Source organism: Telmatherina bonti (genome assembly GCF_933228915.1).
Source record: "Telmatherina bonti genome assembly, chromosome: 12".
Classification (NCBI taxonomy): Eukaryota; Metazoa; Chordata; class Actinopteri; order Atheriniformes; family Telmatherinidae; genus Telmatherina; species Telmatherina bonti.
In genome coordinates this window covers 2,874,641-2,901,569 of record NC_136610.1, presented here as the reverse complement: position 1 = coordinate 2,901,569, position 26,929 = coordinate 2,874,641, and the positions used below count along the sequence as shown (strand labels likewise).

Sequence of the window (26,929 nt, the reverse complement as noted above, 5' to 3'; positions counted from 1 at the left end):
TTTTCTCCCTCCTCCTCGACTCTGCACCGCTTTGCACAGAGAGTTAAAGCAAGCGCACCTCGTTACGTACATAACGTGAGCTACGTGCTACGTCATGAGAGGCAGCGTGGAGACACTTTCTCGCTAAATCTGGCGACTTCTTGTGAAAAGCGACTAGCGACAAATCTAGCGACTTTTACAGGAATTATTGGAGACTTTCCTGGTGTTTTGGCGACTGACTTTAAAGCGCATATTGTAAAGTTATTGTCAGAAGGAGAGTCTCTCCCCGTCCTAAAGCACTCAGTCGCTCCGGCTGCAGCTGCAGCCAGTCAGAGGAGCAGAGAGGACACCTGCACGACTCCACCTACAGTCACAATGAACAGCCAAATCCGCCACTGATCCCGCTCTGGATTACAGAGTGGGACGGAAATTACAACGTTTTTCACGTCACGCAGAAATAATTCATTCTATTTGATTACATTCACAGCCTCTGTCACTTATTCACCTCATCCACTGTGTGTGTGACACAAGCATATTTATCTGGCTCCTCATGTCTCTAGAAAGTACAGAAAGCAGTGGGAATCAAATCCTGAATTAAAAGCTGTCTGAAGCCGTTTATTGGAGACGATACGAGGACATTCTGCCTGGATTATAAGACTGATTTCTACGCTAAACTCTGCGATTAAAAAAAATACGACAACTCAAAAACGTATCCATAAAGCAAAGCCTTATAATAGTTCATCATTTGAAAAGTCCCCCCTAGAGCACCTATTTTCATACGTTGCATTTATTACATCATGCAAAGGCACTTTATTTTGTTTTAAAATGACATGTTTCTGCCACTGCTTTAACTGTTCAATAAATACGGTTTTGATCAGTTTGCTTCGTTACAATTTCATCCTTTTGGCATGAATGTTTAAAATCAGCATATCTTAATGCAGTATGAACAATTATGTTTTAATGGAGACACAAAATCATCTTTCTGATGTGATTGTATGCACCAAAGCATTCATTCAAGACTTAGGTAAATATCGAGATATATATCGTATATCATGACATGCCATAAAAATATCGGGATATTACTAAAAGGTCATATCGCCCTGCCCTAGTCTGAAGCTAAGTCAAGCTCGGCGTGTTCAGATGTGACTATTTCCTGTTTCGGAGCTCGCAGCTCTGCTGTTTGGTTGATGGCATTGTGATCCTCTCTGCTCCTCCCAGAAGCTTCGGCTGAGGCCACTCAGATCATCGCAGCCATCACCGAAGTCCCATCCGTTCCTGCTCCCTGTGACACCGAGGCAACTCAAGGTAAACCTTCTCCATCCTCATCATCTCACAGTGGCTCTTCATCCCTCACTCGCCATCTGGAAACTCAGTCAGGTGCAAAGTCTAGGTTCTGGGCTCCAGATCCATGGCCTTCAGGGACTCCTGGCTTCCAGACTCTGGTCCAGGATTTTGTCCAGTCTGATGTGTCAGGTTGGAGGTTGTGGACCTTAAAGAAACATTTCAGACCTGGTCTGGGTCTTACCTGTCTGGCCAATCAGGTGGTTTTCTTACAGGTGAGTAAAGGCAGAGCCTTTGGTTATCAGGCCCCTCTCTTATGGAATAAGCTCCCAGTTAGTGTTAGGGAAGCAGACACCCTCCCCACCTTTAAGACTAGGCTGAAGACTTATCTTTTTGATAAGTCCTATAGCTAGGGATGGTTAGCATCCCTTAGTTATGCTGCTATAGGGACATTTCCTGATACACTGAGCTTCTTTCTTTTTCTCTTTATCTCTCTCTTTTACCCCCCCCCCCCCCCCCCAATAACAGTGTTGCATCATTAACATGTATGTCTCCTGTCTCAGCAGGTCTCCCTGGCCGGGAGTAGCAGTTCCTGTTGTCTGTTGTCTTTCTGTCCTCTTCCCCCCACACAGCAGAGGCAGATGGCTGCCTGTCCTGAGCCGGGTTCTGCCGGAGGTTTCCTTCCTGTTAAAAGGGAGTTTTTTCCTTCCCACTGTCGCCAGTGTGCTTGCTCAGGATGGGAGATTGAGTTGGACTCAACTCAATCTGTTGGTTTCCTTATATAGGCTGTTATGAATTGGCCTTCATTATGTTTTCCCCTCTGTCTGTAAAGCGTCTTGAGATGGCATTGCCGTGATTTGACGCTATATAAATAAAGTTGAATTGAATTCATTTGAACTTAAAACCCAAATTAGTGACAACTGGGTTCAAAAGCTGGACAAGGGGTCCAGATAAACTGGGAGGGGTCACTGGAACAAACACTACACCCTCAGTGTTTTTTCTCAATAAAATCATGAAAGTTGGGCTGTTTGCTCCTCAATGTCAATGTCATGAAAACCAGTAGCTGACTGGTTTTGTGGTACCTGCTGTTTGTGTGTTTTCTCCAGAGGGCTGTAAGGAGTGCCATAGCCACGGAGGCCTGACTGAGACGGTCCATCCTGAGTCTGCTGGTCCAGCTGGACCACCCAGAGAACGTTCTGTAGAGGAAGTTGCAGCTCGGTTAGCTCAGCAGGACCAGGATGAACAGGATGTGGTAGCATGTGAGTTGAACCTTACACATGGCTCAGGTTTGACGTGTTATTGTAATTACTTGTTAATTGGAATTAAGCTTTGTAATTCCTTCAGCTGACCGTTTAAGAGGAAGATTTAAACCATCTTAAACTTTATTTCAATGTCAATTTAGTGTAACTTTGAAACATTTCTACGACACTTCAACACCATTTTTACCTTGAAATCCTTCTACTAATGACTTCAGCTTCATAATTACTTCAGCTAAGGTTCAACAAAAACATTTTAGCCTTCTTCATCTGTATTTTGCTCATTTCAGTGAACTTTTCATTATTTTCAATAAAAATTTTGAGCTTTAAACGTTTCAACTATTGACTTGAAAATGACTATTCACCGACGACGTTCACACCGACGTCATTCACGCCGACGTCATTCACGCCGACGTCATTCACGCCGACGTCATCCACGCCGACGACATCCACGCCGACGACATCCACGCCGACGACATCCACGCCGACGACATTCACGCCGACGTCATTCACGCCGACGACATTCACGCCGACGACATCCACGCCGACGGCATCCACGCCGACGGCATCCACGCCGACGGCATCCACGCCGACGTCATCCACGCCGACGACATTCACGCCGACGACATTCACGCCGACGTCATCCACGCCGACGACATCCACGCCGACGGCATCCACGCCGACGACATTCACGCCGACGTCATTCACGCCGACGTCATCCACGCCGACGACATCCACGCCGACGACATCCACGCCGACGGCATCCACGCCGACGGCATCCACGCCGACGACATTCACGCCGACGTCATTCACGCCGACGACATTCACGCCGACGACATCCACGCCGACGACATCCACGCCGACGGCATCCACGCCGACGACGTCCACGCCGACGGCATCCACGCCGACGGCATCCACGCCGACGACATCCACGCCGACGACGTCCACGCCGACGACGTCCACGCCGACGGCGTCCACGCCGACGGCGTCCACGCCGACGTCGTCCACGCCGACGTCGTTCACGCCGACGTCGTTCACGCCGACGTCGTTCACAGCCGACGGCATCCACGCCGACGACATCCACGCCGACGGCATCCACGCCGACGGCATTCACGCCGACGTCATTCACGCCGACGACATTCACGCCGACGACATCCACGCCGACGGCATCCACGCCGACGGCATCCACGCCGACGTCGTTCACGCCGACGGCATCCACGCCGACGACATCCACGCCGACGTCGTTCACGCCGACGTCGTTCACGCCGACGGCGTTCACGCCGACGGCGTCCACGCCGACGTCGTTCACGCCGACGTCGTTCACGCCGACGACATCCACGCCGACGACGTCCACGCCGACGTCGTTCACGCCGACGGCATCCACGCCGACGGCATCCACGCCGACGGCATCCACGCCGACGGCATCCACGCCGACGGCATCCACGCCGACGACATCCACGCCGACGGCATTCACGCCGACGACATCCACGCCGACGTCATCCACGCCGACGGCATTCACGCCGACGGCATTCACGCCGACGACATCCACGCCGACGACATCCACGCCGACGGCATCCACGCCGACGGCATCCACGCCGACGGCATCCACGCCGACGGCATTCACGCCGACGACATCCACGCCGACGTCATCCACGCCGACGTCATCCACGCCGACGTCATCCACGCCGACGACATCCACGCCGACGTCATCCACGCCGACGGCATCCACGCCGACGTCATCCACGCCGACGGCATCCACGCCGACGACATCCACGCCGACGGCATCCACGCCGACGGCATCCACGCCGACGGCATCCACGCCGACGACATCCACGCCGACGGCATCCACGCCGACGGCATTCACGCCGACGACATCCACGCCGACGACATCCACGCCGACGGCATCCACGCCGACGTCATTCACGCCGACGACTTTTTTATTTTTGTTTACTTTTTAATCTAGGAGTTATCAGGAAAATGGCAGGAACTTAAACAGGAAAGAGTAAGTTTAGAGTGTGTTTGGAAAAGCTCTTCCCAGAAGCTTGCAGAAGAACAGCAGGTCCAAATCGTGTGTGTTAAAGAAGCATCAGGGTTTTCCCTTAGACTACAGCAGACGTCCACGTCAGGTGGACAACCTGAAGGGGCAACAGACATGAGGAATTGACTGGAGATAAAAATGTCTATTAGCTTGTCCAGAAGCATTCCACCTCCTCCACTATACCCCTCCTGTCTTTGTCAGACTCCTGCCTTCTGGTTTTCAGCTCTCTCCAGCAGAATTGAGGAAGCCCTGGCAAGTTCAGCGAAGGCAACACTGCAGGCCATAGGAGCTCAAGAAGCAGCCCTGCAGGCCATTATGCAGCACACCCACCGGCTAAAGGAAGCCATGGAAGCAGAGGTAGGTATGCGCTCTAAAAAGAGATCCTGTTCTCTCAGATTTACAGGGACTATAACTGCTATTACTGTATTTTTGGGGGGTTTATGACCATACGTGATTTATATCACGGTATTTAGAAAACCAGAGACGTAAACCTGATAAACTACATAAACCACCAGAATCCCTCCTGTAAACCTGATAAACTACATAAAACACTAGAATCCCTCCTGTAAACCTGATAAACTACATAAAACACCAGAATCCCTCCTGTAAACCTGATAAACTACATAAACCACCAGAATCCCTCCTGTAAACCTGATAAACTACATAAACCTGCAGAATCCCTCCTGTAAACCTGATAAACTACATAAAACACCAGAATCCCTCCTGTAAACCTGATAAACTACATAAAACACCAGAATCCCTCCTGTAAACCTGATAAACTACATAAAACACCAGAATCCCTCCTGTAAACCTGATAAACTACATAAAACACCAGAATCCCTCCTGTAAACCTGATAAACTACATAAAACACCAGAATCCCTCCTGTAAACCTGATAAACTACATAAAACACCAGAATCCCTCCTGTAAACCTGATAAACTACATAAACCACCAGAATCCCTCCTGTAAACCTGATAAACTACATAAAACACCAGAACCCCTCCTGTAAACCTGATAAACTACATAAACCACCAGAATCCCTCCTGTAAACCTGATAAACTACATAAACCACCAGAATCCCTCCTGTAAACCTGATAAACTACATAAAACACCAGAATCCCTCCTGTAAACCTGATCAACTACATAAAACACTAGAATCCCTCCTGTAAACCTGATAAACTACATAAAACTGCAGAATCCCTCCTGTAAACCTGATAAACTACATAAAACACCAGAATCCCTCCTGTAAACCTGATACACTACATAAACCACCAGAATCCCTCCTGTAAACCTGATAAACTACATAAAACACAGAATCCCTCCTGTAAACCTGATAAACTACATAAAACACCAGAATCCCTCCTGTAAACCTGATAAACTACATAAAACACCAGAATCCCTCCTGTAAACCTGATAAAACTACATAAAACACCAGAATCCCTCCTGTAAACCTGATAAACTACATAAACCACCAGAATCCCTCCTGTAAACCTGATAAACTACATAAAACACCAGAATCCCTCCTATAAACCTGATACACTACATAAACCACCAGAATCCCTCCTGTAAACCTGATAAACTACATAAAACACCAGAATCCCTCCTGTAAACCTGATAAACTACATAAACCACCAGAATCCCTCCTGTAAACCTGATAAACTACATAAAACACCAGAATCCCTCCTGTAAACCTGATAAACTACATAAAACACCAGAATCCCTCCTGTAAACCTGATAAACTACATAAACCACCAGAATCCCTCCTGTAAACCTGATAAACTACATAAAACACCAGAATCCCTCCTGTAAACCTGATAAACTACATAAAACACCAGAATCCCTCCTGTAAACCTGATAAACTACATAAACCACCAGAATCCCTCCTGTAAACCTGATAAACTACATAAAACACCAGAATCCCTCCTATAAACCTGATACACTACATAAACCACCAGAATCCCTCCTGTAAACCTGATAAACTACATAAAACACCAGAATCCCTCCTGTAAACCTGATAAACTACATAAAACACCAGAATCCCTCCTGTAAACCTGATAAACTACATAAAACACCAGAATCCCTCCTGTAAACCTGATAAACTACATAAACCACCAGAATCCCTCCTGTAAACCTGATAAACTACATAAACCACCAGAATCCCTCCTGTAAACCTGATAAACTACATAAAACACCAGAATCCCTCCTGTAAACCTGATAAACTACATAAACCACCAGAATCCCTCCTGTAAACCTGATAAACTACATAAACCACCAGAATCCCTCCTGTAAACCTGATAAACTACATAAAACACCAGAATCCCTCCTGTAAACCTGATAAACTACATAAACCACCAGAATCCCTCCTGTAAACCTGATAAACTACATAAAACACCAGAATCCCTCCTGTAAACCTGATAAACTACATAAACCACCAGAATCCCTCCTGTAAACCTGATAAAACTACATAAAACACCAGAATCCCTCCTGTAAACCTGATAAACTACATAAACCACCAGAATCCCTCCTGTAAACCTGATAAACTACATAAAACACCAGAATCCCTCCTATAAACCTGATACACTACATAAACCACCAGAATCCCTCCTGTAAACCTGATAAACTACATAAAACACCAGAATCCCTCCTGTAAACCTGATAAACTACATAAACCACCAGAATCCCTCCTGTAAACCTGATAAACTACATAAAACACCAGAATCCCTCCTGTAAACCTGATCAACTACATAAAACACCAGAATCCCTCCTGTAAACCTGATAAACTACATAAACCACCAGAATCCCTCCTGTAAACCTGATCAACTACATAAACCACCAGAATCCCTCCTGTAAACCTGATCAACTACATAAACCACCAGAATCCCTCCTGTAAACCTGATAAACTACATAAAACACCAGAATCCCTCCTGTAAACCTGATAAACTACATAAAACACCAGAATCCCTCCTGTAAACCTGATAAACTACATAAACCACCAGAATCCCTCCTGTAAACCTGATAAACTACATAAAACACCAGAATCCCTCCTGTAAACCTGATAAACTACATAAAACACCAGAATCCCTCCTGTAAACCTGATAAACTACATAAACCACCAGAATCCCTCCTGTAAACCTGATAAACTACATAAAACACCAGAATCCCTCCTGTAAACCTGATAAACTACATAAAACACCAGAATCCCTCCTGTAAACCTGATAAACTACATAAACCACCAGAATCCCTCCTGTAAACCTGATAAACTACATAAACCACCAGAATCCCTCCTGTAAACCTGATAAACTACATAAACCACCAGAATCCCTCCTGTAAACCTGATAAACTACATAAACCACCAGAATCCCTCCTGTAAACCTGATAAACTACATAAAACACCAGAATCCCTCCTGTGGCGCGTAATTGCTAACAAAGGCTCCTGTACTAAATAGTAACATTGATTTTCTCAGGTGTTTTAATACTTTTTTGCAGCACTGACATACAAATAAAGGAATAAAAAAACCATACTCTGAGATTTGCAGACTGTTTTAGCCGGTCTCTCACAGTGGACATGCAGCTAAGATGAAAGTTTCTCCATCACTTGTAGTTGAAAGAAATCGCAGTTTCGCTGGGAGTTTTATACTCATTTTCCTCACTGCTTGTGATTTTATAATAATTTAAATACTCTTGTGACTTTTGTTTATCTTTATGATCTTTTTATCTGTTGCTGAACCCACATATATGTTGCAGATACCAGTTTGTGGTTGTTTGTGGCACCAGATGTTTCTCAGAGCTGTTAAAGCCTTTTTCTTTACTCCGCAGGTCCCATCTGAGGAAAAGTCTACGCATTGGAAGGACCTAGAAGCTGCTCTTGCTGACAGAACTGGCGCTGTGAATGATGCCACAGCTGCTCGTGTGAAGGCAAAGTAAAGAACACAGGCTAACATTGTTCTGGTTGTGTAACAGCTAAAATTATTCTAGTTTTAATCTAATCTCTCGATAATGTCAGTAATAATAGTTTAATTTATTTAACAGTGACACCTCCCACTGTAAACTGCAGACATAAACAGAAAAATGCCTTCCTGATTTTTCAATTATAATTTTAGTTTTATTCACTATGAATTAACAATTTATAGCCATGCTAATGAGGAGCGTCCTGTGAAAAAGGTTATTAAAGGATCACGTTCCTCACTGTTACAGAATAATCTGCTGACAGTCTTGTACGAGAGACAAGGCAGGTGTAGCAGCTCCTTCAAAGCCCGGAGCAAAGTACCAGGAGGCGGAGCACAATACCTGTCATTCCGCTCCGCGTCCTGCCAGGAGGCGGGGCACAATACCTGTCATTCCGCTCCGCATCCTGCCAGGAGGCGGGGCACAATACCTGTCATTCCGCTCCGCGTCCTGCCAGGAGGCGGGGCACAATACCTGTCATTCCGCTCCGCGTCCTGCCAGGAGGCGGGGCACAATACCTGTCATTCCGCTCCGCGTCCTGCCAGGAGGCGGGGCACAATACCTGTCATTCCGCTCCGCGTCCTGCCAGGAGGCGGGGCACAATACCTGTCATTCCGCTCCGCGTCCTGCCAGGAGGCGGGGCACAATACCTGTCATTCCGCTCCGCGTCCTGCCAGGAGGCGGAGCACAATACCTGTCATTCCGCTCCGCGTCCTGCCAGGAGGCGGGGCACAATACCTGTCATTCCGCTCCGCGTCCTGCCAGGAGGCGGGGCACAATACCTGTCATTCCGCTCCGCGTCCTGCCAGGAGGCGGGGCACAATACCTGTCATTCCGCTCCGCGTCCTGCCAGGAGGCGGGGCACAATACCTGTCATTCCGCTCCGCGTCCTGCCAGGAGGCGGGGCACAATACCTGTCATTCCGCTCCGCGTCCTGCCAGGAGGCGGGGCACAATACCTGTCATTCCGCTCCGCGTCCTGCCAGGAGGCGGGGCACAATACCTGTCATTCCGCTCCGCGTCCTGCCAGGAGGCGGAGCACAATACCTGTCATTCCGCTCCGCGTCCTGCCAGGAGGCGGAGCACAATACCTGTCATTCCGCTCCGCGTCCTGCCAGGAGGCGGGGCACAATACCTGTCATTCCGCTCCGCGTCCTGCCAGGAGGCGGGGCACAATACCTGTCATTCCGCTCCGCGTCCTGCCAGGAGGCGGGGCACAATACCTGTCATTCCGCTCCGCGTCCTGCCAGGAGGCGGGGCACAATACCTGTCATTCCGCTCCGCGTCCTGCCAGGAGGCGGGGCACAATACCTGTCATTCCGCTCCGCGTCCTGCCAGGAGGCGGGGCACAATACCTGTCATTCCGCTCCGCGTCCTGCCAGGAGGCGGGGCACAATACCTGTCATTCCGCTCCGCGTCCTGCCAGGAGGCGGGGCACAATACCTGTCATTCCGCTCCGCGTCCTGCCAGGAGGCGGGGCACAATACCTGTCATTCCGCTCCGCGTCCTGCCAGGAGGCGGGGCACAATACCTGTCATTGTGTGACGGTGTGAATGTCGTCGGTGCGGAATGCCTGGCAGGAGGCGGAGCGGAATGCCTGGCAGGAGGCGGTGCGGAATGCCTGGCAGGAGGCGGAGCGGAATGCCTGGCAGGAGGCGGAGCGGAATGCCTGGCAGGAGGCGGAGCGGAATGCCTGGCAGGAGGCGGAGCGGAATGCCTGGCAGGAGGCGGTGCGGAATGCCTGGCAGGAGGCGGTGCGGAATGCCTGGCAGGAGGCGGAGCGGAATGCCTGGCAGGAGGCGGTGCGGAATGCCTGGCAGGAGGCGGTGCGGAATGCCTGGCAGGAGGCGGTGCGGAATGCCTGGCAGGAGGCGGAGCGGAATGCCTGGCAGGAGGCGGTGCGGAATGCCTGGCAGGAGGCGGAGCGGAATGCCTGGCAGGAGGCGGAGCGGAATGCCTGGCAGGAGGCGGTGCGGAATGCCTGGCAGGAGGCGGAGCGGAATGCCTGGCAGGAGGCGGTGCGGAATGCCTGGCAGGAGGCGGAGCGGAATGCCTGGCAGGAGGCGGAGCGGAATGCCTGGCAGGAGGCGGTGCGGAATGCCTGGCAGGAGGCGGAGCGGAATGCCTGGCAGGAGGCGGAGCGGAATGCCTGGCAGGAGGCGGAGCGGAATGCCTGGCAGGAGGCGGAGTACAAAACAAGAAGGCGGAGAGGAATGCCATGAGCCAGATCAGTAGAACATTATACCACGATACAAGGAGCAGGATCTGAGGCGAGGTGTTCTCTCTGTGAATGTGAGAGGACGTCAGTGGAGGGACTACTCACACATTCAGATTAACTTTTTCTACATTGCAGCGAACACGGGAAGTATGGTGCAGGTCTTTCAGTGTGGTTAGTAAACACAATAAAGTTGAAAACTCAACTTGCAGATGGTCCTAATCACCTGGTTGGTGACGTGAACATCTGAGGATGTTCTGGTGATATATACGTGTGCTCCTCTAATCATCGTCTTTCTCTTCCATGTGCGGCTTCATGCAGTGAAGCCCTGGATGGTCTAAGGCTGGTGATTGACGACTCTAAGGGGCTGAAGATTCCTGCTGCCCGCCCTCTGATCTTAGCAGCAGAGGAGAATCTCCATAAAATGGTCGTGGATTTGGACAAAGTGGTGGCTAAAGTAAGACTTTCCATACGGACACATTAGATGTTGAAGGGATCCCTCTGCATGTTGGGCTGCAGGGTGTTTTTGTGAGGAGTCCAGGGTGTACGGGGTAACACTCTTTATTTTTCAGCCAGCATGGACTATATCTCCTTGTAAACCACCTGTGTTGCTGCTTTACAGTTACAAACATCCCCAAGAATGCGCCAACCAACAGCTCAGCTAATGGTACCACTGGTGCCAGTGTAGTGTTGGTACACGTGGTCAACAGTAGCCTTATGGTCAGCCTAGGTTAACTTTCTCCCACCCTTGACATAATAAAGATATTGTTTATGTTTATGAGCCTGATGCCTGCATTCACTCTGCCACCACCTGTCTGAGAGGATGCTCACTGGGAAGGAGATTCTGCCTCTTCCTCCATAGCAAAGATAACCGTGCAGTCAAGAGAAAAAAAATTGATTTTAAAATTGTGAAGCAAAAAATCCCAATATTCGATTTTTTGCTTCGATTTTCCCGCCCTATTATCTATATTATCAATAGTTTCTTAGACAATCACACGGCAAAATGTGTTACCATGACAGGCCTATTCAAATATCTCGGGGTCTTGTTCACGAGTGAGGGAAGGATGGAGCGCGAGATGGACAGACGGATCGGTGCGGCGTCTGCAGTAATGCGGACTCTGCGCCGGTCTGTCGTGGTGAAGAAGGAGCTGAGCCAGAAGGCGAAGCTCTCCATTTACCAGTCGATCTACGTTCCTACCCTCACCTATGGTCATGAGCTGTGGGTCGTGACCGAAAGAAGGAGATCTCGTATACAGGCGGCTGAAATGAGTTTCCTCCGCAGGGTGGCCGGACTCACCCTTAGAGATAGGGTGAGGAGCTCGGTCATCCGGGAGGAGAACAGAGTAGAGCCGCTGCTCCTCCGCATCGAGAGGAACCAGTTGAGGTGGCTCGGGCATCTGGTCAGGATGCCTCCTGGACCTCCCTGGTGAGGTGTTCCAGGCACGTCCCTCTGGGAGGAGACCCCGGGGAAGACCCAGGACACGCTGGAGGGATTATATCTCTCGGCTGGCCTGGGAACGCCTCGGGATCCCCCGCAGAGTTGGTAAATGTGTCTGGGGAGAGGGAAGTCTGGGCTTCCCTGCTTAGGCTGCTGCCCCCGCGACCCGACCCCGGATAAGCTGCATGAAGATGGATGGATGGATGGATGGATGGATGGATGATGGATGGGCTGCTAGAGTAGTCTTACATGTCACTGCTTTTGAAACAGTATTTTCTGGGATACCTTGCAAATAAAAGGTTAGACAACTGAGAGTACACCTGCTTCTTGAGGTGCGATGACATCACGGGTCCCTTATGGCTGAAACAAAGCCAAGAGGAGGTTCCTGAAGAAGCTGAGTTGGCAAAAGTATGATGTTGGATCTGGGTTTAGGACTCAGGATCCGCCCCCATGAGGTTGCAGTTTGAAGGAAATATCCATAATTTAATGAGCTGCGATTTGTTTAATGGAGCTGCTGTCTCTTGTGGTTTTGCCATTTCTCTTTTTAGGTTCAGACAGCTGAGTCAGAAGCAAAGGTTGTCTCCCAGTACAGTGAACTGGTCAATGAAGCCAAGCAGCAGTTCCAAAGGGAAATCACTAGTCTCACTCCAGAGATCCAGGCTAACTGGAAAGGACTGGGTGAGCATTAAAACACATGAAACTGTCCTTGTTAGAAAGTCATGTTGATGTGTTTTACTGCAGGTAGCCACGTTATGGGCACTAACCTCAGACCTACACCCTGTTAAGGACCTTCTGACCTCTGGATGTAAAGTTTTTATTTCTATGGCAACACAAGATAACACGGATTAATGTGCACGAGTCATGCACTGAAATGAAATGGAAAAGAATGAACTTATTAGATGTATAATATACACTGCTATAAAAACTGAAGGGAACACCTAAACAACACTCTGTAACTCCAAGTCAACCAGACTTCTGTGAAATGGAACTGTCCACTTAGGAAGCAACACTGACTGACAATCAGTTCCACCTGCTGTTGTGCAAATGGAACAGACAACAGGTGGAAATTATAGGCAACTGGCAAGACACACCCAATAAAGGAGTGGTTCTGCAGGTGGAGACCACAGACCATTGATGTTCTGGACCGGCCCGCCCGTTCCCCAGACCTGGATCCAGCTGAGCACATCTGGGACATCATGTCTCGCTCCATCCACCAACGCCAAGTTGCACCACAGACTGTCCAGGAGTTGGCAGATGCTTTAGTCCAGGTCTGGGAGGAGATCCCTCAGGAGAACATCCACCGCCTCATCAGGAGCATGCCCAGGTGTTGTAGGGAGGTCATACAGGCACGCGGAGGCCACACACACTACTGAGCCTCATTCTGACTTGTTTAAAGGACATTACATCAAAGCTGGATCAGCCTGTAGTCTGTTTTTCCACTTTCATTTGGAGTAGAACTCCAAATCCAGACCTCCATGGGTTGATACGATTGATTTTCAGTGATAATTATTGTGATTTTGTTGTCAGCACATTCAACTATGGAAAGAACAAAGTATTTAATAAAATATTTCATTCATTCAGACCTACAACGTGGTACTTTAGCGTTCCCTGTAGTTTTTTGAGCGGTGTATATAAGTATCCCTCATATCCCATTCAGCTCACGTGTTCCATCGAATGCTAGAATATGGTGACATGTGATGTGTTATTTCTGCTTTACTGGGACAATCTGTGGCTTGATGGACTTCTGTTTTCACCTGCATGTGGCAGAGCGCTGGGTGTTGCTGGAGTTGTGGTTGTAAAATCCTGTTTTGTGTCGTTGTGTCTGAGCCGGTAAACTATCAACGGATGACCTGAACGCTCTGATCGCGCATGCCCACCGTCGCATCGACCAGCTGAACCGGGAGCTAGCGGAGCAGCGAGTCAGGGAGCAGATCCACATCGATGCGGCTCTGGAGCAGCAGAAACTGGAGGACCAGAAAACACTGGAAAATGCTGTAAACACGACACTGCAGCATGTGAAGGAGGAGGCCCGGCTGGAGCAGGAGAGGAAGGTGCTTTATTCACCGTCATCACTTCTGATCCTTCCACATGATAACCAGCATGGTAGAATCAGTGTAAAGTGTGTAGATGTAACGTCAGGTCGCTGGTTCAGCCTCGGGTAGGCAGAGGCGCGAAACAGTGGCCTTTCTGGAGTCTGCATGTGTGGCTTCTTTCTGCGTTGTCTGGCGTCCTCCCACCATCCAAACACACGTTAGGTTAACGGGTCCCTGAGTTCTCCGGACGCGTCAGTCTGAGCGTTTGTGTCGCTACTGCGAGCTGTCCGGGTGTGCCCGCCTGATGGTTGCAGGGTAGACTCCAGCTAACCTGACTAGCGCTGTAGAAAATGAAGGATTGTTTTATTCATATATATAATCAGGGATGGGACAATGAATGAATTACTGTAAAATAATGAACTCATTTAATTGCAGTTTGCGTTCGAATGACTTCCTGCTACACTGATTACACACCAGAATCATTGTTCAGCTTCTTTAGCGCCTTCAGACCCCTCCATCCATTTGATTTGAAAAGACCAGCAGTGCAGCGGGCTTTTCTGATCCAGCTGGAGGCTTTTGGAGAGTTGGAAGCATGCATTGAGGCGTGTGCAGAGCTAGAGTTACGTCTGCTGCGCGACCAGACCGAAAACGAGACACGTTGTTAATGCCGTGTGTGGATGAGAAGGTGTTGCAACAGATGTTAGTCATTAAAATGTTCAGTTTCAACCAGATATATTTTATTCCTTTTGCTACTGTTTTCAATAGAAATGTCATTTCCAGACATTAATAGAGTCTAGAATGTTAATGTGTGTGATTTGATTTGGTCGATTATAATTTATATATTAAAAAAAAAAGCTTTTGTGGTAATTATTGTGATGAGATCAAACTTATTAATTGAGATGAATTACTTAAAAAAAATCCTGTAATTATTAATTTTCCGTTGAAAGTTTTAGAGTTTTAGTTTTAAAGTCAGAAATGAGCTTTAGCAGCGCTGCGTGTGTCCCGCTGCTCTCTGCGTGTTTCTGGAAGTTTATCTTCACTCTCAGTTTATGGGTGTCCGATATTTCGAGCTGTTTCCATGTGAATGTTGCTCTGCTAGCTGCAAACCAGGACGATCGGGACTCCCTGTCTGTGTTTCCGTGTCGGCAGCTGGCTGAGTTGAGAGAAGTGATGGAGGTGGAGATGAGGACGCAGCTTCGTCGTCAGGCCGCCGCCCACACAGACCATGTTCGAGACGTCCTCAAAGTCCAGGAGCAGGAGCTTCGAGCTGAGGCTGAGCAGGTCTTCACACAGCGACACAACCAACGTGCACATGTCTCATTTCCCACATCAGACGCCAAGATGCTGCACAGACAGCTTCCAGCTTCGGCTGGTGTTTAACGGTGCGATCAGCCGAACACGTGCATGAAGGACTGGAGTCATGTAGTAGTGATCATGTTCCCGACCGCTTTGTAAAACACCTCTGTCCAGGAGGGGAATAACGCCTTGCAGTGTGAGGCGGAGGATCCTCTGTACAGGAGGCAGAAAATGTCAAAAGTATCTCGTTTCACTGGATCAGTGCTTTGGATAACACAGGAATATACATACAGCGGCTCTATATAGACTGGAGATACATACAGCGGCTCTATATAGACTGGAGATACATACAGCGGCTCTATATAGACTGGAGATACATACAGCGGCTCTATATAGACTGGAGATACATACAGCGGCTCTATATAGACTGGAGATACATACAGCGGCTCTATATAGACTGGAGATACATACAGCGGCTCTATATAGACTGGAGATACATACAGCGGCTCTATATAGACTGGAGATACATACAGCGGCTCTATATAGACTGGAGATACATACAGCGGCTCTATATAGACTGGAGATACATACAGCGGCTCTATATAGACTGGAGATACATACAGCGGCTCTATATAGACTGGAGATACATACAGCGGCTCTATATAGACTGGAGATACATACAGCGGCTCTATATAGACTGGAGATACATACAGCGGCTCTATATAGACTGGAGATACATACAGCGGCTCTATATAGACTGGAGATACATACAGCGGCTCTATATAGACTGGAGATACATACAGCGGCTCTATATAGACTGGAGATACATACAGCGGCTCTATATAGACTGGAGATACATACAGACCCATCCCATCCCAGACCCATCAAAGACCAGACCCATCCCATCCCAGACCCATCAAAGACCAGACCCATCCCAGACCAGACCCATCCCAGACCAGACCCATCAAAGACCAGACCCATCCCAGACCAGACCCATCCCAGACCAGACCCATCCCAGACCAGATCCATCCCAGACCAGATCCATCAAAGACCAGATCCATCCCAGACCAGACCCATCCCAGACCAGACCCATCCCAGACCAGACCCATCAAAGACCAGACCCATCCCAGACCAGACCCATCCCAGACCAGATCCATCCCAGACCAGACCCATCCCAGACCAGATCCATCAAAGACCAGACCCATCCCAGACCAGACCCATCCCAGACCAGATCCATCCCAGACCAGACCCATCAAAGACCAGACCCATCCCAGACCAGACCCATCCCAGACCAGATCCATCCCAGACCAGATCCATCAAAGACCAGACCCATCCCAGACCAGACCCATCCCAGACCAGATCCATCAAAGACCAGATCCATCAAAGACCAGACCCATCCCAGACCAGATCCATCAAAGACCAGACCCATCCCAGACCAGACCCATCCCAGACCAGATCCATCCCAGACCAGATCCATCAAAGACCAGACCCATCCCAGACCAGACCCATCCCAGACCAGATCCATCAAAGACCAGATCCATCAAAGACCAGACCCATCCCAGACCAGATCCATCAAAGACCAGACCCATCCCAGACCAGACCCATCCCAGACCAGACCCATCCCAGACCAGATCCATCAAAGACCAGATCCATCAAAGACCAGACCCATCCCAGACCAGATCCATCAAAGACCAGACCCATCCCAGACCAGATCCATCCCAGACCAGACCCATCCCAGACCAGATCCATCAAAGACCAGACCCATCCCAGACCAGACCCATCCCAGACCAGATCCATCAAAGACCAGACCCATCCCAGACCAGACCCATCCCAGACCAGACCCATCCCAGACCAGACCCATCAAAGACCAGACCCATCAAAGACCAGACCCATCCCAGACCAGACCCATCCCAGACCAGATCCATCCCAGACCAGATCCATCCCAGACCAGATCCATCAAAGACCAGATCCATCCCAGACCAGACCCATCCCAGACCAGATCCATCCCAGACCAGATCCATCAAAGACCAGATCCATCCCAGACCAGACCCATCCCAGACCAGACCCATCCCAGACCAGACCCATCCCAGACCAGACCCATCCCAGACCAGATCCATCCCAGACCAGACCCATCCCAGACCAGACCCATCCCAGACCAGACCCATCCCAGACCAGATCCATCCCAGACCAGACCCATCCCAGACCAGATCCATCCCAGACCAGATCCTGGATGGAGGTTTTACACCTTCAGCTGGGAGCTGTGATGGTCTGTACTGGTCTCCTACTCCCGCTGTTCCCCGCGGTCTTCCCCATCTGTGTTTTCATCGGTCAGCATCGGTGGCAGACCTCTGAACTGCAGATGTTCCACAGACCAAAGACCATTTATAAATATTTGTTGTTTAGAGCTTCATTGTTTATTCAGTTCTGTTATTTATTCAATGCAGTGACATCTTCAAGGCATTCCACCACTTTTCCTCATGTGTTGGGATTATTTTTAGGTGCTGAGCAGTAAGATGCTGGAGCAGGAAACCCGCCATCGTCAGCTGAGCCAGGAGCAGTTGGATAACTTCACTCTGGATATGAACTCTGCCTATGCCAGGCTGAAGGGCATGGAGGAGGCCATTGACAGTAAGATGCATGAATATATGTAGTCTTTGTGTTACTTATGGAAGGGGTTGGAGAGGAGGGGACAGAAAATGATGGAACAACTTTATTCAACAGCAAAAAGCTTAAAAACACCTGAACTGTGATCAGAACTGAACCTACTGGACCAAACCAGTCCACCTGGGAGCAGGGATGTGAATGCGATGATTGATGGATGATTGGTCTGACCCTTCTCAGACCTTCTGTTAGAACTAGTATGTATAGATAATGACAGGAAATACCTGTCTGAAGAAGCCTCTGACTGAACTCAGTGCAGTATTGGCTCGGATTCTGCTGCCCAACAGATGGACCTTAAATCCCTCCACATCAGGACATACTGAGACATCCTCTGCCTCCACCTCTAGCCTGTCTGTCTCCTGCAGTCAGGTTCAGGACAGAACCAGAACAAGGCTGCAGGTCCAGATGGTTTCTGCTCCAGGGTTCTGAAAACCTGCTCAGAACCACTATGGTGGATTCTTCAGGACCTTGTCAACACCAGTCTGAGTCAGTGTAGCGTATTATCATTAACGTTAACCTGGGATCCAATGTCGGAGCGACAGTGGGTGTTTTAATTATTAATTCTCTGTGTCCTTAGACAAGCGGACGATCTCGGGGCACCACCCTTCCCTAAATTTGTTATACGGTCAGGCAGGGAATATGACAATGATATTTGTCTAATAACAGATAACCATCAGTCTAAATACGCTTACTGTAAGTTCTCGTCAGACGGAACAAATCACCTCCTTAAAGATCGACCACGACTTCTTAAAATATAACACACTTTATTAAAACCACACCGGTTAAAATCATCAGGCACAAATGAAATTAATAATGTAAACCAGAAATAGCGTCAGCAAGCATCAAATACTGAATTGGACAACATGGTGTGCACTCAGCGTGGTCGGTAAAGCCTTTAATGTTGTTAAAAAGGCGACATTTTTAAAAATGGTGCAAACATTTGGAGCAGTAACGTTCGGGTCGTCCGTACGTTACTGGTCACAGTCTTTGTGGGCCGGGAGAGCAGCTTCGATGGTGTGTCAGAAGCAAAAATTGTTCAGCCAGAATTGGATGAGTTTTCTGGTGTTAAGCAGTCGAGCGAGCTTACTGTAATAAAAACGAACATGACGCCAGACGGACAAAAACACAACTAAAGCAAACATCAAATGAAAACGAAAGAAAAAACAAGAGAAAAACAAAAGAAAACGAGAGAGAAAAAAAAACAAGAGAAGAAAAAAAAAAGACAAAAAGGTAAGAGAGCGAGTTCGGGGAAGACCCGCAGTTAAATTTGCCGGCGCTCTGGGGCGGACTTTAGATTATCCAATCAGAGCACAGGGGTCAGGACATGGGGTCTGAAGGTTTGGTCAAAATACTAATTTCTTGGGGAATTAAACTTAACATTTTTCCAACCTCAAAACATGTCTATAAAATCCATTTATAGATGAGAAGAAGTATGAATGATCCTTATAAACATGAACCTTAGAACAGTTTTGCTGCTGTCAAACGGGGAAAAGGTTTGTTAACAGGTACAAGACATTTCATCAAGACATTTCATGATTTTTACTTTCCACGGACCTGGTGGGTCAAGAAATCATTTCCACACAACAAGTTCTTACTTTGAGTCAGTTGTTAATAACAACAGCATATAATGTTTATCCCAGTGTATTTAATCAGCCTGAAATGCATATCTCAACCTGTTCGAGGGTGTCTGCTAGATGGCGCCATTGCTCCATCCAAGGAATCACAGAAATGAACTAACTTGCTAACTTCTGTGGATTTCACATCTGAAAAACGATCAAAGTCTTGGATTAATTTAGAAAGGAAGAAGAGTCCATTTATCCAGGTGTGCTGAGGATACATCCAGTATCTTATACAGTTTTAGAGTTCAGAGCTTAAAGGTTCTGCTCTGGAATCTGGTCTCTGTGTGCTGTGGATACACAGGGACCTCCTGGGGGCAATGGCAGGGAAGCCCATTGCCGACCCGGCAGAGACTCTGATTGTCTCACCTCGGGTCAACACCTCCATCACTCACTACAGTCTGCTGCTTGTAATGGTCTTGGGCTCCTACCTGCTTCAGAAAGACCACTCCCATCTGGACCAATCAGGAAGCACTATGAGGATCATGTGATCACCTGCTGTGTTATGTGAGAAGCTCCATAACTTCCAGGTGAAACCTCCACACACACCTGGATTCATGCCTACAGCCTGAAGGCAGCAGCTGAGCGCCACAAGGGACGGTCCCAGAACCAGGCCCAGAACCAGTCCCAGAACCAGCCCCGGGACCAGCCCCGGGACCAGCCCCGGGACCAGCCCCGGAACCAGCCCCGGGACCAGCCCCAGAACCGGCCCCAGAACCAGCCCCAGAACCAGCCCCAGAACCAGCCCCGGAACCAGCCCCAGAACCAGCCCCGGAACCAGCCCCGGGACCAGCCCCAGAACCGGCCCCAGAACCAGGCCCAGAACCGGCCCCAGAACCAGTCCCAGAACCAGTCCCAGAACCAGCCCCGGGACCAGGCCCCAGAACCAGTCCCAGAACCAGCCCCGGGACCAGGCCCCGGGACCAGGCCCCGGAACCAGCCCCGGAACCAGCCCCGGAACCAGCCCCGGAACCAGCCCCGGAACTAGTCCCGGAACCAGTCCCAGAACCAGTCCCAGAACCAGCCCCGGAACCAGCCCCGGAACCAGCCCCGGAACCAGCCCCAGAACCAGCCCCGGAACCAGTCCCGGAACCAGCCCCAGAACCAGCCCCGGAACTAGTCCGGGAACTAGTCCGGGAACTAGTCCCGGAACCAGCCCCGGAACCAGCCCCGGAACCAGCCCCGGAACCAGCCCCGGAACCAGTCCGGGAACCAGTCCGGGAACCAGCCCCGGAACCAGCCCCGGAACCAGCCCCGGAATCAGTCCCGGAATCAGTCCCGGAATCAGTCCCGGAACTAGTCCGGGAACTAGTCCGGGAACTAGTCCGGGAACCAGTCCCGGAACCAGTCCCGGAACCAGTCCGGGAACCAGTCCGGGAACCAGTCCCGGAACCAGTCCCGGAACCAGTCCCAGAACCAGTCCCGGAACCAGTCCGGGAACTGTCAGAGCTCCAGTCCAGCTCTGAGTCCTGCCGTCTGCAGAAATACTCTGATTACTCTGCAGCCGTAGGGAGTATCAGCAGAAATACTCTGATTACTCTGAGTGATTGAGAGCTGAGGACAGATAACTGATCAGCCAGTTAATGAGGTGCTGAAGGAACAATCAAACACAACTAAAGAGACGGCTGTTGACTTCAGGAAGAAACAAAACCCAGTTTCCATCCTGGGACAAGAGGTAGAAGAATTTCAAGAACCTCCCAGTTCAGCCTGACAACAGCCTGGACCGGAACTGCCAACCTGATGCATGTAGAGTCTGCATGTAGAGCAGACTCTACTTCTGGAGGAGGCTGAGATCCTTCAGTGTCTGAACCAACATGTTGCAGAACTAGTCTGTTGAGAAAGGTCCAGTCTGCTCTGCTGAACCAGAACCATGGAGCCCCTTTTATGTTGAATGCAAAAGACGGATACACAGACGGACAACGGTTTCGTCTATCTCCTAAGTTGGTCACACACACAGCTTGGTCAGTTTTCAAGCAGCTTAGCTATTCAAAACGTGACGCAAAAAGCGCTGCAATCCCACCAGAAATCATGGGAGCAGTGTTGAGTTGTATAGCTGACACACAACCACAGAAAGGAACAGACCAGAGAAGAAAAGGATAAACAGAAAGAGGAAAAAAACTGCAGAAACCGCCAGATAAAAATCATCAGAAGAACCTGAGAAAAGTACAAAAGTTTGTTTCTTCTTCTGGTGTTTTCAGACAGTTGTAAACCACTTTATAGTGGGGCATTACCACTAGTCAGCACTGACCTCAGCCGTGTCCACTATCCTGCCATGTAAAAAACACACAGAGCTTTCAAAAAAATTATAGAGAAGTTCTGGTTCTGTTCTGTGTAAGGTAGCTTCCATCCACAGCAGTCATTGTTGATAAAGGTGAAGACAAAAAAAAGGTCATTCCATCCATCTTCTGCAGCTTATCCGGGGTCGGGTCATGGGGGCAGCAGCCTAAGCAGGGAAACCCAGACTTCCCTCTCCCCAGCCACATTTGCCAACTCTGCGGGGGGATCCCGAGGCGTTCCCAGGCCAGCCGAGAGATGTAATCCCTCCAGCGTGTCCTGGGTCTTCCCCGGGGTCTCCTCCCAGAGGGACGTGCCTGGAACACCTCACCAGGGAGGTCCAGGAGGCATCCTGACCAGATGCCTGAGCCACCTCAACTGGTTCCTCTCGATGCGGAGGAGCAGCGGCTCTACTCTGATCTCCTCCCGGATGACCGAGCTCCTCACCCTATCTCTAAGGGTGAGCCCGGCCACCCTGCGGAGGAAACCCATTTCAGCCGCCTGTATACGAGATCTCCTTCTTTCGGTCACGACCCACAGCTCATGACCATAGGTGAGGGTAGGAACGTAGATCGACTGGTAAATCGAGAGCTTCACCTTCTGGCTCAGCTCCTTCTTCACCACGACAGACCGGCGCAGAGTCCGCATTACTGCAGATGCCTCACCGATCCGTCTGTCGATCTCACGCTCCATCCTTCCCTCACTCGTGAACAAGACCCCAAGATATTTGAATAGGCCTGTCATGGAAACACATTTTGGCGTGTGATTGTCTTAGAAATTATTGCGATAGATAATAGGGCGGGAAAATCGAAGCAAAAAATCGAATATCGGGATTTTTTGCTTCACAGTTTTAAAATCTTTTTTTTTTTTTTTTTTTGAAAAATCTATTCATTTTTTTCCAAGTAAAAGTAATCCATTATAAATTTTGTTAATTTTTATTGTTTTTATTGATCTTTTTACTTGTTGTCTTGGTCATTATAGCAGGAGAATGATGGTCTGCCCACTGTGTTGCTTTTTCCTATTGAAATCAAGAAGAATGACAAGCAAAAAGAAGTTTGGTTATAGATAATATTGCACTAAGTGCTTATTGTTGTCATTTTGAGACCATTTTCAACTAAAATAACAATAATTCCATAATAATGCGAGTACACCCTTTCAGAGATCAACAGACTCTAATCTTTAATGAACATTTAGCTGCATGTGCAGACTGGACTCATCCAGTCCCCAGTCTGCTGAAACAGATCAGGGTTTCTCCTGGGGTTTTGGCAACGTGGTTATCTGGAACATCTGGTCTCCAAACACCGTGTAACACAGTTACATAGTCTGTGGCCGTATAAGGGGACATGTTTGGACTGGAACGGAGGTGGAATGGTAGAATTTCATTGTAAAGTTGTGGAAATGCTGTTAGTAACATGAAAGTTCATCCAGGCAGTTTATACTGGCTGCAAACTGTTTGCAACATTTTTAAAAATGTCGCCTTTTTAACAATATTAAAGGCTTTACTGACCACGCTGAGTGCACACCATGTTGTCCTGGTTGTATTTACTCTGTCGGTTAAACACCGATCGTGGACTATCGGGAAGACGGAGATAGTTTATTCAGTTCTTCCCAGCTGGGAAAACTGCAGTTGATGATTGTGTTTTCAGTATAGGTGAAAATTTGTTGTATTGCCGTGTTTAGTTAATATCGTCTTAAAACAAATGCAGCACTCATTCACTCTCTCACTTTGGGTGAGAGAAAAGAAAGACAGATAAAAATGATTGCGTCCGGCAAACATTTTTTCTTGAGTTGACTTACTGCGAAAGGCCTACATTTGAACCCCTCCACTTGGGGGAGGACCTCACTCCCATGTTAGTTTAACACTGCAGAATCCTTCTTCCTTTTGTGGAATAATAAAGAACAATTCTGTTCCTACTTGTTTCTGTAAATTACTGGAGAAATGCTGAAACTGGTTTTTGGACCAGTCTAAATGTTTCGGAGGTGTGACATCCATTATGTGAACAAATGTTTAACATCTGGATGCAGTGTGTGCGTGTGTTTCTCTCAGATCTGTGATGAAATATCTCTTCTTCATACTGCAGGCCATGTGGTGGCTGAGGAGGAGGCCCGAAAGGCTCATCAGCTGTGGCTTTCTGTGGAAGCTCTCAGTTACACCTTGAAGACGGCCGGCGCCGACATGCCCACGGCTCCTCTGGAGGCCGCTGCTCAGGCCGTACGAGACGGCTGCCAGGATGACTTCGCCCTGGCTCTGGCATCCGCTCTTCCTAAAGAGTCGCTGCAGCGCGGCGTGTACAGTGAAGCGTCTCTACGCGCACGCTTCAACTCTTTGCGATCGCTGGTACGGAAGGTCGCTCTCATTGATGAATCCCACAACTCTCTGTACCAATATTTCCTGTCCTACCTTCAGGCTGCACTGCTGTTTGAGGCTCAGCAGGAAGTCCCGCCCACCCAGCTGAGTGGCGAGGATTTAGACCCATTCAAGCTCCTTTCATATGCCAGCTATTGCTTAGAGCACGGGGATCTGGAGTTAGCAGCTAAACTGGTAAACCAGTTAAGAGGGGAGGCCAGGAGGGTGGTGGAGGACTGGCTGACTGAAGCCAGACTCACTCTGGAAACCCGGCAAGTGGTCAGTTTGCTTTCTGCTTATGCAAACGCAGTTGGCTTAGGGACCACTCAGGTCCCATAGATGGACAGCTGGACCAGGAACACCTTAAAGGGATCGAGGGAAAGTTTGCGAGTCAGACGAGAGAAATAAAAGTGTTTGTGGGGGGTTGACCTGGTAATGATGTTCCACACTTTAGTTTAACATAAGTATTTCCTTCAGCTTTGTTTCCTTTGTTTTGCGAACGTCATGTTCACAACACCGACATTAACTTATACATCCCGATGCAAATTGTGCATGTCGCACTAAATAAATCATGAAAAGAAATTTGTGTGATGTCTTTGAGTCAAAAGTTCTGTTAATTACTGAAACTGCAGAGAACAGCAGAAATCTTTGTTTTTATCATCTGTCTGATTTTAACTTCAAAATTAAATCTGCAACAATGTCCAAAAACACGGCAAGGTGTCCACATGAAGGGAAGCGGAGTCCTCGTCCGCTTATATTTATTTTACCAGCTGACTGGTTGTTTTCCATCTGGTTCTCCATCCCTACCTACCCCTACTCAGTCAACCGTCTCGCAGTTCAGGAGTTCGCCGTGGGGTGGCAGACTTTTAGAGGGATAGCTGCTCCAACACCCAGTGAAAGTTCTCATGGAGCTCGGAGGTTTCAGCCATGCAGAACAAAGTTCTGATAGGTTACTGATCCAGTTGTCATCCTTGGATCACAGTTCAGTCATTCCTTTTCCGAACCGCTAATACCGATTAAGGAGGCTGGAGCCTATCCAGCAATCATTGATGACACCCGAGACAGGTCATCAGTCAATCAGAGGGCTTGGATCACAGTGTTATGGGGATTGCCAATGGAGAATTTTGGGGATGGCATTTGGACCGAGGCTTTATATCTTCGGGATCCTAGTAGGTATCGTCAAGACTTGGTGAAAGTGATCAATGTACCGGACTCAATGTCAAAGCCCAACCCAGTTATGGCCTTTTAAGTTTCCACCCCCAACATAGTCCATTTGGTATTCTAAAGTTGTCCAATAGCAACCCCCTTGCATTGGGTTCTAGGGATGGCAAATGGGCAGTACTATGGCTGGTGGCACAAAACTAGTCTCAGGGCAGCAGAAAAAGTGGCACAAATCAAAAGATCTGACTTGTCAGAGTACCAGCAGAACCTCTCAGTCTCCAACATAGACTTTTATCAGAACCAGATCCACAATGCTCCCAACACACGCCAGCTGTTCATGGCCTTTAACTGTCTTTTTCCAGCAGCTGCGAAGCCTCCTGCCACGCTGACTGCAGACATGTTGGCTTCTTGTTTTACTGAAAAGGTTGCTACCAGTGGCTAATTATCAGGTTTTCATTGAACATGGCAAGCAGTAAAGTTAATCTGCATCAGGTGTTCTGGAGTTCGTATTAAATAAAACGTGTAGGCAGTAGGCCCCGAGGACCAGGATTAAGAAACTGCCTGAAGGTATGTGTTGCTCATTCAGCTTTGTGTGATTGGTTTAGTCTGTAGCATATGTAAGCAGTGCATCATTGGAAAAGAGGAGTTTTGTCATTCAGTTGACATTTTTTGTTGTGTGAGCATATCTTGCTGTCAGCTCAGATTAAATGATACCTTCTCCCTCTTTGCTCAAGCAATGTCTGTGAGCAATGTTTAGAGATGGTACGTTTGAAACAGAACCACCGAAGCCCGTTTCCTTCAAATGAGACGGACTTGGTGTGAAATCTCTGCCGTCACGTGACCAATGACTCTTTGTACTCTCCAATGAGAGACCAGAAATGACGTAACTGATTCAAAGTGTTGGCAGTGCTGGTGCTGCGTCATCTGTCAGAACGGGAAACGCCCCCCTGTCGGGAAACGCCCCCCTGGTGGGAAATGCCCTCTTGTTGGGAAACGCCCTCCTGTTGGAAACGCCCTACTGTCGGAAACGCCCTCTTGTTGGGAAACGCCCTCCTGTTGGAAACGCCCTACTGTCGGGAAACGCCCCCCGGTGGGAAACGCCCTCTTGTCGGGAAACGCCTTCCTGTTGGAAACGCCCTCCTGTTGGGAAACGCCCTCCTGTTGGAAACGCCCTACTGTCGGAAACGCCCTCCTGTCGGAAATGCCCTCCTGTTGGGAAACACCATACTGTCGGAATCGCCCTCCTCTCGGGAAACACCATACTGTCGGAATCGCCCTCCTCTCGGGAAACACCATACTGTCGGAATCGCCCTCCTGTCGGGAAACGCCCTCCTGTCGGAAACGCCCTCCTGTCGGAATCGCCCTCCTGTCGGGAAACGCCCTCCTGTCG

The 26,929-nt window shown here is 48.9% G+C and overlaps 1 protein-coding gene across 3 annotated transcripts in view; it reads left to right on the top strand.

Annotated features, from left to right (window-relative positions):
* The window catches only part of immt (inner membrane protein, mitochondrial (mitofilin)), a 39,107-nt gene extending 14,157 nt beyond the window's left edge, over positions 1 to 24,950 (top strand). For 2 of the 3 annotated variants that reach the window (XM_079250519.1, XM_079250518.1), the window contains exons 5-14: positions 1,198 to 1,284; positions 2,367 to 2,519; positions 4,778 to 4,911; positions 8,371 to 8,474; positions 11,035 to 11,170; positions 12,700 to 12,829; positions 13,979 to 14,202; positions 15,334 to 15,465; positions 17,979 to 18,108; positions 24,113 to 24,950. In XM_079250519.1, the coding sequence (XP_079106645.1) occupies positions 1,198 to 1,284; positions 2,367 to 2,519; positions 4,778 to 4,911; positions 8,371 to 8,474; positions 11,035 to 11,170; positions 12,700 to 12,829; positions 13,979 to 14,202; positions 15,334 to 15,465; positions 17,979 to 18,108; positions 24,113 to 24,717 (1,835 nt within the window). In that variant the 3' untranslated portion in view covers positions 24,718 to 24,950. Of the gene's footprint in view, positions 1 to 1,197; positions 1,285 to 2,366; positions 2,520 to 4,777; positions 4,912 to 8,370; positions 8,475 to 10,734; positions 10,888 to 11,034; positions 11,171 to 12,699; positions 12,830 to 13,978; positions 14,203 to 15,333; positions 15,466 to 17,978; positions 18,109 to 24,112 lie in introns of those variants that run through there. The other variant, XM_079250520.1, reaches the window with a different exon arrangement.
* Positions 24,951 to 26,929: the final 1,979 nt, after the last annotated feature.